Below are 12,729 nucleotides of genomic sequence, written 5' to 3' on the forward strand. Positions count from 1 at the left end.
TGTGTTGCCCCAGAAAAAGGAAAAGTGCTATAAAATTTGCCAGTGCCATGATTTCATTAGTGACTCTCACACTCCAGAGTGTTTGTGTAACCTATGAGTATCTTTTTTTTTTAATGTATGAAATTTATTGTCAAATTGGTTTCCATACAACACCCAGTGCTCATCCCAAAAGATGCCCTCTTCAATACCCATCACCTACCCTCCTCTCCCTCCCATCCCCCATCAACCCTCAGTTTGTTCTCAGTTTTTAAGAGTCTCTTATGCTTTGGCTCTCTCCCACTCTAACCTCTTTTTTTTTTTTTTCCTTCCCCTCCCCCATGGGTTTCTGTTAAGTTTCTCAGGATCCACATAAGAGTGAAAACATGGTATCTGTCTTTCTCTGTATGGCTTATTTCACTTAGCATCACACTCTCCAGTTCCATCCATGTTGCTACAAAGGGCCATATTTCATTCTTTCTCATTGCACGTAGTACTCCATTGTGTATATAAACCACAATTTCTTAATCCATTCATCAGTTGATGGACATGTAGGCTCTTTCCACAATTTCGCTTTTGTTGAGAGTGTTGCTATAAACATTGGGGTACAAGTGCCCCTATGCACCAGTACTCCTGTATCCCTTGGGTAAATTCCTAGCAGTGTTACTGCTGGGTCATAGGGTAGGTCTATTTTTAATTTTTAGAGGAACCTCCACACTGTTTCCCAGAGTGGCTGCACCAGTTTGCATTCCCACCAACAGTGCAAGAGGGTTCCCATTTCTCCACATCCTCTCCAGCATCTATAGTCTCGTGATTTGTTCACTTTGGCAACTCTGACTGGCGTGAGGTGATACCTGAGTGCGGTTTTGATTTGTATTTCTCTGAGGAGGAGCAACGTTGAGCATCTTTTCATGTGCCTGTTGGGCATCTGGATGTCTTCTTTAGAGAAGTGTCTATTCATGTTTTCTGCCCATTTCTTCACTGGGTTATTTGTTTTTTGGGTGTGGAGTTTGGTGAGCTCTTTATAGATTTGATACTAGCCCTTTGTCCGATACGTCATTTGCAAATATCTTTTCCCATTCCGTTGCTTGCCTTTAGTTTTGTTGATTGTTTCCTTTGCTGTGCAGAAGCTTTTTATCTTCATGAGTCCCAGTAGTTCATTTTTGCTTTTAATTCCTTGCCTTTGGGGATGTGTCAAGTAAGAAATTGCTGTGGCTGAGGTCAGAGAGGTCTTTTCCTGCTTTCTCCTCTAGGGTTTTGATGGTTTCCTGTCTCACATTCAGGTCCTTGATCCATTTTGAGTTTATTTTTGTGAATGGTGTGAGAAAGTGGTCTAGTTTCAACCTTCTGCATGTTGCTGTCCAGTTCTCCCAGCACCATTTGTTAAAGAGACTGTCTTTTTTCCATTGGATGTTCTTTCCTGCTTTGTCAAAGATTAGTTGGCCATACTTTTGTGGGTCTAGTTCTGGGGTTTCTATTCTATTCCACTGGTCTATGTGTCTGTTTTTGTGCCAATACCATGCTGTCTTGATGATTACAGCTTTGTAGTAGAGGCTAAAGTCTGGGATTGTGATGCCTCCTGCTTTGGTCTTCTTCTTCAAAATTACTTTGGCCATTCGGGGCCTTTTGTGGTTCCATATAAATTTTAGGATTGCTTGTTCTAGCTTCGAGAAGAATGCTGGTGCAATTTTGATTGGGATTGCATTGAATGTGTAGATAGCTTTGGGTAGTATTGACATTTTGACAATATTTATTCTTCCAACCCATGAGCACAGAATGTTTTTCCATTTCTTTATATCTTCTTCAATTTCCTTCATAAGCTTTCTATAGTTTTCAGCATACAGATCTTTTACATCTTTGGTTAGATTTATTCCTAGGTATTTTATGCTTCTTGGTGCAATTGTGAATGGGATCAGTTTATTTGTCTTTCTGTTGCTTCATTATCAGTGTATAAGAATGCAACTGATTTCTGTACATTGATTTTGCATCCTGCGACTTTGCTGAATTCATGTATCAGTTCTAGCAGACTTTTGGTGGAGTCTATCAGATTTTCCATGTATAATATCATGTCATCTGCAAAAAGTGAAAGCTTGACTTTATCTTTGACAATTTTGATGCCTTCGATTTCCTTTTGTTGTCTGATTGCTGATGCTAGCACTTCCAACACTGTGTTATACAACAGCGGTGAGAGTGGACATCCCTGTCGTGTTCCTGATCTCAGGGGGAAAGCTCAGTTCTTCCCCACTGAGGATGATATTAGCTGAGAGCTTTTCATAAATGGCTTCTATGATGTTTAAGTATGTTCCTTCTATCCCGACTTTCTCGAGGGTTTTTATTAAGAAAGGATGCTGCATTTTGTCAAATGATTTTTCTGCATCGATTGACAGCATCATATGGTTCTTATCTTTTCTTTTATTAATGTGATGTATCACGTTGATTGATTTGCGAATGTTGAACCAGCCCTGCATCCCAGGAATGAATCCCACTTGATCATGGTGAATAATTCTTTTTATAAGCTGTTGAATTCGATTTGCTAGTATCGTATTGAGAATTTTTGCATCCATATTCATCAGGGATATTGGCCTGTAGTTCTCTTTTTTTACTGGGTCTGTGTCTGGTTTAGGAATCAAAGTAATACTGGCTTCATAGAATGAGTCTGGAAGTTTTCCTTCCCTTTCTATTTTTTGGAATAGCTTGAGAAGGATAGGTATTATCTCTGCTTTAAACGTCTGGTAGAACTCCCCTGGGAAGCCATCTGGTCCTGGACTCTTATTTGTTGGGAGATTTTTGATAACTGATTCAACTTCTTCGCTGGTTATGGGCCTGTTCAAGCTTCCTATTTCCTCCTGATTGAGTTTTGGAAGTGTGTGGGTGTTTAGGAATTTGTCCATTTCTTCCAGGTTGTCCAGTTTGTTGGCATATAGTTTTTCATAGTATTCCCTGATAATTGCTTGTATTTCTGAGCTATTGTTTGTAATAATTCCATTTTCATTCATGATTTTATCTATTTGGGTCATCTCCCTTTTCTTTTTGAGAAGCCTGGCTAGATGTTTATCAATTTTCTTTATTTTTTCAAAAAACCAACTCTTGGTTTCATTGATCTGCTCTGCAGTTTTTTTAGATTCTATATTGTTTATTTCTGCTCTGATCTTTACTATTTCTCTTCTTCTACTGGGTCTGGGGTGTCTTTGCTGCTCTGCTTCTATTTCCTTTAGGTGTGCTGTTAGATTTTGTATTTGGGATTTTTCTTGTTTCTTGAGATAGGCCTGGATTGCAGTGTATTTTCCTCTCAGGACTGCCTTCGCTGCATCCCAAAACGTTTGCATTGTTGTATTTTCATTTTCGTTTGTTTCCATATATTTTTAAATTTCTTCTCTAATTGCCTGGTTGACCCATTCATTCTTTAGTAGGATGTTCTTTAACCTCCATGTTTTTGGAGGTTTTCCAGACTTTTTCCTGTGGTTGATTTCAAGCTTCATAGCATTGTGGTCTGAAAGTATGCATGGTATGATCTCAATTCTTGTATACTCATGAAGGCCTGTTTTGTGACCCAGTATGTGATCTATCTTGGAGAATGTTCCATGTGCACTCGAGAAGAAAGTATATTCTGTTGCTTTGGGATGCAGAGTTCTAAATATATGTCAAGTCCATCTGATCCAATGTATCATTCAGGGCCCTTGTTTCTTTACTGACCATGTGTCTAGATGATCTATCCATTATTGTAAGTGGGGTGTTAAAGTCCCCTGCCATTACCACATTCTTATCAATAAGGTTGCTTACGTTTGTGAGTAATTGTTTTATATATTTGGGGGCTCCTGTATTCGGCGCATAGACATTTATAATTGTTAGCTCTTCCTGATGGATAGACCCTGTAATTATTATATAATGCCCTTCTTCATCTCTTGTTACAGCCTTTAATTTAAAGTCTAGTTTGTCTGATATAAGTATGGCTACTCCAGCTCTCTTTTGACTTCCAGTAGCATGAAAGATAGTTCTCCATCCCCTCACTTTCAATCTGAAGGTGTCCTCAGGTCTGAAATGAGTCTCTTGTAGACAGCAAATAGATGGGTCTTGTTTTTTTATCCATTCTGATACCCTATGTCTTTTGGTTGGCGCATTTAGTCCATTTACATTCAGTGTGATGTCTGTAGGTTTCATGCTTGTAGCAATGTCTCTGGTACTTTGTCTCACAGGATCCCCCTTAGGATCTCTTGTAGGGCTGGTTTAGTGGTGATGAATTCCTTCAATTTTTGTTTGTTTGGAAAGACCTTTATCTCTCCTTCTATTCTAAATGACAGATTTGCTGGATAGATGATTCTTGGCTGCATATTTTTTCTGTTTATCACATTGAAGATTTCCTGCCATTCCTTTCTGGCCTCAAGTGTCAGTAGAGAGCCATCATGAGTCTTATCGGTCTCCCTTTGTATGTTAGAGCACATTTATCCCTAGCTGCTTTCAGAATTTTCCTTGTATTTTGCCAGTTTCACTATGATATGTCGTGCAGAAGGTTGATTCAAGTTACATCTGGAGGGAATTCTCTGTGCCTCTTGGATTTCAATGCCTTTTTCCTTCCCCAGATCAGGGAAGTTCTCAGCTATTATTTCTTCAAGTACACCTTCAGCACCTTTCCCTCTCTCTTCCTCCTCTGTAATACCAATTATGCGTAGATTATTTCTCTTTAGTGCATCACTTAATTCTCTAATTTTCCCCTCATACTCTTGGATTTTTTTTATCTCTCTTTTTCTCAGCTTCTTCTTTTTCCATAATTTTATCTTCTAGTTCACCTATTCTCTCCTCTGCCTCTTCAATCCAAGCTTGGTCGTCTCCGTTTTATTTTGCAGCTCATTAATAGCATTTTTTAGCTCCTCCTGGCTGTTCCTTAGTCCCTTGGTCTCTGTAGCAATAGATTCTCTGCTGTTTATACTGTTTTCAAGCCCAGCGATTAATTTTATGACTATTATTCTAAATTCACTTTCTGTTATATTGTTTAAATCATTTTTGATCAGTTCGTTAGCTGTCGTTATTTCCTGAGGTTTTTTTGAGGGGAATTCTTCCATTTCATCATTTTGGATAGTCCCTGGAGGGGTGCGGAACTGCGGGGCACTTCCCCTGTGCTGTCTTGAATAACTTGCGTTGGTGGGCGGGGCCGCAGTCAGACCTGATGTCTGCCAACAGCCCACCGCTGGGGCCACAGTCAGACTGGTGTGTATCTCTCTTCCCTTCTCCTAGGGGTGGCGTGGCCCCTCTGGGCTACTTGCACACTGCCAGGCTTGTGGTGCTGGGGATCTGGCGTATTAGCTGGGGTGGATCGGCAAGGTACACAGGGGTGGGAGGGGCAGGCTCAGCTCGCTTTTCCTTCGGTGATCCGCTTCGGGAGGGGCCCTGCGGCACCAGGAGGGAGTCAGACCTGCCACCGGAGGGATGGAGCCTCAGAAGCACAACATTGGGTGTTTGCCTGGTGCAAGCAAGTTCCCTGACAGGAACTGATTCCCTTTGGGATTTTGGATGGGGGATGGGCGAGGGAGATGGCGCTGGCGAGCGCCTTTGTTCCCCGCCACGCTGTGCTCTGTCATCCAGGGCTCAACAACTCTCCCTCCCGTTGTCCTCCAGCCTTCCGGCTCTCCACGCAGAGCTGTTAACTTATAATCTTCCAGATGTTAAGTCCCGCTTGCTGTCAGAACACACTCCCTCCGGCCCCTTCGCTTTTGCCAGCCATACTTGGGGGCTCTGCTTTGCCGGCGGGCTGCCCCTCCGCCCCGGCTCCCTCCTGCCAGTCCGTGTAGCGTGCACCACCTCTCTGCCCTTCCTACCCTCTTCCATGGGCCTCTCGTCTAATCTTGGCTCCGGAGAATCTGTTCTGCTAGTCTTCTGGTGGTTTTCTGGGTTATTTAGGCAGGTGTGGGTGGAATCTAAGTGATCCACAGGACGCGGTGAGCCCAACGTCCTCCTACTCCGCCATCTTCCCCTCACTGCAACCTATGAGTATCTTAATGAAATTAGCATGTTTTATAAAAGGGCTATAAATTGTTAAACAGAGCAACAGGACCACTTTTGCTGGCCATTGCCTGCTCAAGGATAAATGGGAAAGAGTTATAATGGTACTAAAAGAAATCCAGTCTTTTTTTTTTTTTTTTTCAAAAATATGAATTTCCCAACTTGGCCCACTAAAAGCTAAGAGAAACACCAATAACCTAGCAGCAATGAACACAGTGCCTAGGCTGTGGTTTCTAAAAGCTATTCCCCATTAAATGGAACTAGTGCTCCTTGGAAGATTAGCTGATGCCCAAATCTAGGATAGGGTGTATGCTTATTAGCCTGGCACATCCTGCTATACAGAAAAAAGGAAGTAAGGAAGGAAGCTATCAAAAAGCAATGAGACTTGGGGCACCTGGGTGGCTCAGTTGGTTAAGTGTTCAACTCTTGATTTCGGCTCAGGTCATAATCTCATGGGTCATGCTGGAATTGAGCCCCATGTCGGGCTCTGTGCTATTAGCATGTAGCCTGCTTGGGATTCTCTTTCTCTCACTCTGCCCCTCCCTCATTTTGCTCTTTCTCACAATAAATAAAAATAAAACATAAAAAACAAAAAACAAAAAACAAAAAACCAACTAATGAATCTTGCCAAAAGGACTCAGGAACCCACAGAAGACAAAGACTCCAACTGGAGTCATTTAAAAACAGTATTCCAAGGCACCTGGGTGGCTGAGTGGCTTGAGTGTCTGACTGTTGATTTCAGCTCAAGTCATGATCTCATACAGTTCAATAGTTTGAGTCACAGTGGGGCTCTGCACTGACAGCATGAAGCCTGCTTGTGATTCTTTCTCTCCCTCTCTCTCTCTCTCTGCCCCTCCTGTACCCTTGTACATGTGCTATCTCAAAATAAATAAACTTAAAAAAAAAAGATTTTCTCTCTCCCCCTCTGCCCCTCCCCTGCTTGTGTGCACACATGCACACATGTGCTCTCTAATTAAAATTTTAAAATAGGAGCACCTGGGTGGCTCAGTTGGTTAAGGATCCGACTTTGGCTCAGGTTATGATCTCTCGGTTTGTGAGTTAGAGGCCCACATCAGGCTCTGTGCTGACAGCTCAGAGTCTGGAGCCTGCTTCAGACTCTGTCTCCCTCTCTCTCTGCCCCTCTCCTACTCATGCTCTGTCTCTCTCTCTCTCTCTCTCTCTCTCTCTCTCTCAAATAAACAAAAAATAATAAAAATAAAATAAAAAATAAAATAAAATACAGTATTCTACGGCTTTACCAGAAAGTTCTGCTTTTTTTTTTTTTTTAAGTTTATTTTGAGAGAGAGAGAGAGAGAGGGAGGGAGGGAGAGTGTGTTTTTGGGCATGTGCCTGTGTGAGTTGTGTCCATGAACAGGGGAGGGGCAGAGAGAAAGGATCCCAAGCAAGCTCCACACTCAGCAGGGAGCCCAACGAGGAACTCCCTGAGAAGGACTCGATCCCACCACCCTGGGATCATGACCTGAGCTGAAATCAAGGGTTGGACGCTCAACTGACTGAGCTACTCAGGTGCCCTAGAAAGTTCTACTGCTTTAAAAAAAAAATTTTTTTTTTCAACGTTTATTTATTTTTGGGAGAGAGACAGAGCATGAACGGGGGAGGGGCAGAGAGAGAGGGAGACACAGAATCGGAAACAGGCTCCAGGCTCTGAGCCATCAGCCCAGAGCCCGACGCGGGGCTCGAACTCACGGACCGCGAGATCGTGACCTGGCTGAAGTCGGACGCTTAACCGACTGCGCCACCCAGGCGCCCCTAAAGTTCTACTGCTTTAAATAAAAAACCAGGATTCTCGGGGTGCCTGGATGGCTCAGTCGATTAGGTGTCTGACTCTTGATTTCAGCTCAGGTCATGATCTCATAGTTTGTCGGATTGAGCCCCACGTCGGGCTCTGCTCTGACAACACCGAACCTGCCTGAGATTCTTTCTTACCCTCTCCCTTTGCCCCTTCCCAACTCTCGCACATGCACTTGTGTGCTCTCTCTCAAAATAAAGTTTAAAAACTAAGAATCTATACATTATCAATTTCATTTATAATTTTAAAAACTTGTTCAGATTAGTCTTTCCTGTATATTACCATGGCCTCTACGTATTAGAAATAAATCTCATAATGCCTGGAATTCTGTTCTATTCGTTACTATACCTCAGGGCCCCATTTATTGAATGAATGAATGGAATTGCTATAGGTAATGAGAGCTAAATAAAATTCAAAGACTATTTTATTTTACTTCAATGTAAAATGTATTTTCTTAAGCTAATATTAATGTCATATAACATTCTTACAGCTGTCTTACCCAGTGTCCTCCATTAATGCCAGAGTGATTCGAGAGAAGACTCGGTTCTGGGTGTGAGAACCAGTCATTGCTTCATTCTGAAAATCAAAAGATTTTAAATTAGAAGTCCAGATGTCTTGAAACTCCCAATAATTTCCATGATTACTTTGACGTATATGTAAAATGTCTCAAGTGTGAGAGGCTCACTTATTCACTTCAAGTAGTGAAATAAATAAGCCTTCCTTAATTAATTTATGTATCTATGTATCTATCTACCTATCTATCATGACAAGACTGAAGCTTAAAGCAAAATCTGCTTTCTGCCTTAAATGACTATATTATGTACAATTTCCCAGAAGTGGCAGACAACCAGCATTTAGAACTCTGATGAATATGAAAATAACTATACATAAGCAGAAATGCTGTAAAAATATTATAATATCTAGACAAAGTAAAGTGAGTGGTTGAGACAGATGCCCACAGAATATTAGAGGGGGTGAATATTGACCTGAATTTAATTAAAAAAAAAAACAAAAACGCTTTTATAACCTTCAACCTTATGATCACAGAAATACACATCAATATATAAAACAAGTATCACAGAATCATAGGATCAAAGAAGTTGCACGAGGGACCTAAAATGCCATCAAAGTCTACTGTCTACCCAGTGTTTTAATTCATATCATGTAATTCCTACAGCAGCTCTGATTATTCTTCAAATCCTTATGTTGAGTACTGGATGGTCACCTCAAGTACTTTAATATCACTAAAAAAAAATAGTTCAAGGATACAAAGTTGATTTCAGAGAAAGGCAACCATTAATGAAATTAATACTCTCATGTTTCTACTGCAAAAATAAATAAACTTTCATGTCTGGTCAATCTACAGTTTTCTTAAGAGAATCACTTGGGAAAATTGCTTAAGGAAAATAAAAGAACTAAAAGTCCCATGGGAGAAACAAGTGTAATGTGTCTTCCATAAGTTTCCATCATTATTATTTTGTGGTCACCTGGATAAGAATGGTCAGCAGAAGCATTAATTTCACTCCTTTGTAATTTTGCTAACTTGTATATAAGCTTAAAAATACACACACACACACAGACACTCTCTCTCTCTCTCTGAGCTAGAAATTCCATTTCCAGGGATTTATCTTTCTCTTTTTTAAAAATTTTTTTAATGTTTATTTTTGGGACAGAGAGAGACAGAGCACGAGCAGGCGAGGGGCAGACAGGAAGGGAGACACAGAATCTGAAGCAGGCTCCAGCCTCTGAGCTGTCAGCACAGAGCCCGACATGGGGCTCAAACTCATGAACCACACGATCATGACCTGAGCCAAGGTTGGACGCTTAACAAACTGAGTCACCCAGGCACCCCTATCTTTTCTATTTCTATGTAAATACATCTGACCTTGAGTTAACTTCCTAGTTCTGCTCTCCTGGAAACCTAAAAAAGGTGGAATGTGAACTGTGTCACCAGGCAACAGTGGTGTGATGCCTCAGGACATCACAGTAAATGATGGACTTGGTAAATGAACATGAATACTTGTTGGTAAGCCATAGCTTGGAACATCCCCATGTGCACAGATTCTTATGGGGATGTCACTTACAGAGATCTAGAAGTTATGTCTATGGAACTGTTAAAAATAAATATATTAGTCTTTATTTGAGACATAGTACTTCTAAGCCAGGCTAGTTCTTGCACCGCCCCCCCCCTCGTATGGCCTTCTGCTCCTATATTTGAGCTGGAGTGCAGAGGGAGAGAGGCATGAATGACAGCCCCTAGACTGTTGTGTGGAGCATGAAAAAAATGCCTGACTTCTACCATGCTGGCATGCTGTGTCTTGTATCTTTCCAAGTAAATGTTTTTTCAATGACGCTTGTTAGGTCTTGTGAGTTTGAAGGCATGTTTAGTTGAACCTAAGAATACCCACTGAAATGCCACTCCTGAAAGATATCACAGATATAAATAAAGTGCTCATCACAACATTTTTAAAATAATAAATTTTAAAGTGGCTGGCTGGCTCATGGTAGAATATGTGACTCTTGATCTGGGCATTATAAGTTCAAGCCCCACATTGGATGCAGAGATCACTTAAAAATAAAATCTTAAGACATAAATAAAATAAAAAATTTAAAACACAGTTGTTCATTAACACAGGACTGTTGTTACATTCATATAACGAATCATGTTGGTTTATAATGACTTATCCCTGGATTTTAATATTTTGTGCAATGGAGCAACAGCAGCTAAATATAAAGTACACTAAGACAGCTGAAGATAGCAACAGAGGAATGCTGTGCATGATACCCATTTACTCCATGTTCTTCTACTTGGTTCAATATGGCCAGAGGCTCTTAGAAGTGCTTATTGTATGATTCTAATTTTGTACATTTTGCTCTTGTCCCCATTACTCAATTTAGTCTGTGTTCCAACTACCATTGCTTTTTGTTGTTGTTTAAGGTAAAGAAATATTAGAGTAAATAAAGGAGTTTATTTACTGGAAATATGTTTAAAATTGAGCTAGCACTTTATTGTGACTTACTGCTTTTGTTAGTGGCATGGTATTTGTTTTTCCCATGAGTCTCATTTTTAGTGTTCAATTTTGAAGAGGCTTTTTAGGAAAGCATACACTGCATTACATCAGGAGCACCTGTACTGCTTGGAAAAATGTCTAAGATATATTATGAAGTGGAAAATTGTTCATTAACATATGAATTCATTTAATGAAAAACCTGTGTGTTAGTGTGTGCATCTCTACATATACATGACATTCCTTGAAGCATATACAAAAAACTTAAATAGCGATTACATCTAGGGGCACCTGGGTGGCTCAACTGGTTGAGCATCAGACTTCAGCTCAGGTCATGATCTTGTGGTTCATGAGTTCAAGCCCTACATCGGGCTCGCTGCTGTCAGTGCAGAGCCTGCTTTGGATCCTCTATCTCCCTCTCTCTGCCCCTCTTTCGCCTGTACGATCTCAAAAATAAATAAACATTAAAAAAAAAATAGTGATTACATCTAAAAAGCGGGTCTGGAGAGCTGAAGGGGAAAAGAAACTTTAAGTTACCAAATGTTTTTAGGTTTACATAGAGTTCACCTAATGGAAAAGAAAGGGAAGTTGAAAAGAGGGGGAGGATTTATTTTAGTGGCTGCCTATCAAACACTGGAGTTTTAAAAAGAGGCAAGGAGTTAACCAAACAAAACAAAAACAACCCAAGGAGGTCAGTTAACATTCATTCTAGCTCACTACTGATTGGATCTTATTAATGAGAAACTGCTTGTTAAGAGAAAAAAGGGGCAACTGGGGGGCTCAGTCAGTTAAGGGACCGACACCTGATTTTGGCTCAGTTCATGATCTCACAGTTTGTGATATCTGGCCCCAAGATGGGCTCTGCGCTGACAGTGCAGAGCCTGCTTGGAATTCTCTCTCTCCCTCTCTCTCTGCACCACCCCAGGTTGCATGTGCACACTCTCTCTCTTTCTCAAAAATAAAACATAAACATAAAAAAATTACTTTTATTAAAAAAGAATTTCTTTCATTAAAGAAAAAATGCCTAGTAAAATTTTAAAATAAACTGACCTCTAATAACCGCTTTTCCCAATGGTTGAGCTCAGTGCCCATGCCACCTTGATTTTCGAGTTCCATTCCCTCCAGAATTGGACAGTTAAAATGTTTTCGCGCTTCATCCTAAGAATCAGAAAAAAAAATAATAAACCCTACAAAAGTACAATATAATAACGGCAGAGTCTATAACATAGATATGGTAAAGTAGCCATTAAAGAATTACTTTGGTGAGAAGTGAAAACATCTTTTAAAAATATGGTTTTTAATGTAATTAAATATATTTTGATACCATTACATTCCTCTGCTAGTAAATTCTCTTAACATTTTTTCCTCTATTTGAAGATTTTGTCACATATATTTCAAAAAAACTATAGACTAACACGATTGCCATTTATAACTATTATGTCAACAATGTTTTCAATGAAGGGATCAACTGCTCTTATTATAGATATAGTCTTGGAAGAAAAGTAAGTTCTTCATTAAAATACAATTTTGCTCATTTGGTTTTTCCTGTCCTTTAGTTAGAAATTTCCAGTGACAGGAGGGGTGCCCTGAGTGGCTCAGTCGGTTGGGTGTCCGACTTTGGCTCAGGTCATCACCTCTCCATTCGTGAGTTCGAGCCCCACATCAGGCTCTGTGCTGACAGCTGAGAGCCTGGAACCTGCTTTGGAGGTGCCCCTGCCCCACTCACACTCTGTCTCTCAAAAATGAATAAACACTCAAAAAAAAAATATTTTTTTTAAGAAATTTTCAATGATAGGAAATATCCCAAGAACAGTGCAAAAATCCACAAGGCAGGGCACCTGGCTGGCTCAGTCAGTACAGCATGCAACTTTTGATCCTAGGATTGTGAATTTGAGCCCTATGCTGGGGGTAGAGTTTATTTAAAAAATAAGAGGGTGGAAT

At 40.5% G+C, this 12,729-nt stretch overlaps 1 protein-coding gene across 5 annotated transcripts in view; it reads right to left on the reverse strand.

The window, feature by feature from the left end:
- The window catches only part of LMLN (leishmanolysin like peptidase), a 135,955-nt gene that overhangs the window by 86,902 nt on the left and 36,324 nt on the right, over nucleotides 1-12,729 (reverse strand). For all 5 annotated transcript variants that reach the window (XR_005793327.1, XR_005793328.1, XM_040484787.1 and 2 more), the window contains exons 10-11: nucleotides 11,839-11,946; nucleotides 8,280-8,356 (exon numbers count right to left, since the gene is read on the reverse strand). Coding sequence is in view for 3 of the 5 variants with exons in the window: in XM_040484787.1 (XP_040340721.1) it covers nucleotides 8,280-8,356; nucleotides 11,839-11,946 (185 nt within the window). In the remaining 2 variants the exon portion in view is untranslated. The remainder of the gene's footprint in view (nucleotides 1-8,279; nucleotides 8,357-11,838; nucleotides 11,947-12,729) is intronic.

The sequence above is a fragment of the Herpailurus yagouaroundi genome, unplaced genomic scaffold (assembly GCF_014898765.1).
Source record: "Herpailurus yagouaroundi ecotype Mexico unplaced genomic scaffold, PumYag 162, whole genome shotgun sequence".
Lineage (NCBI taxonomy): Eukaryota > Metazoa > Chordata > Mammalia > Carnivora > Felidae > Herpailurus > Herpailurus yagouaroundi.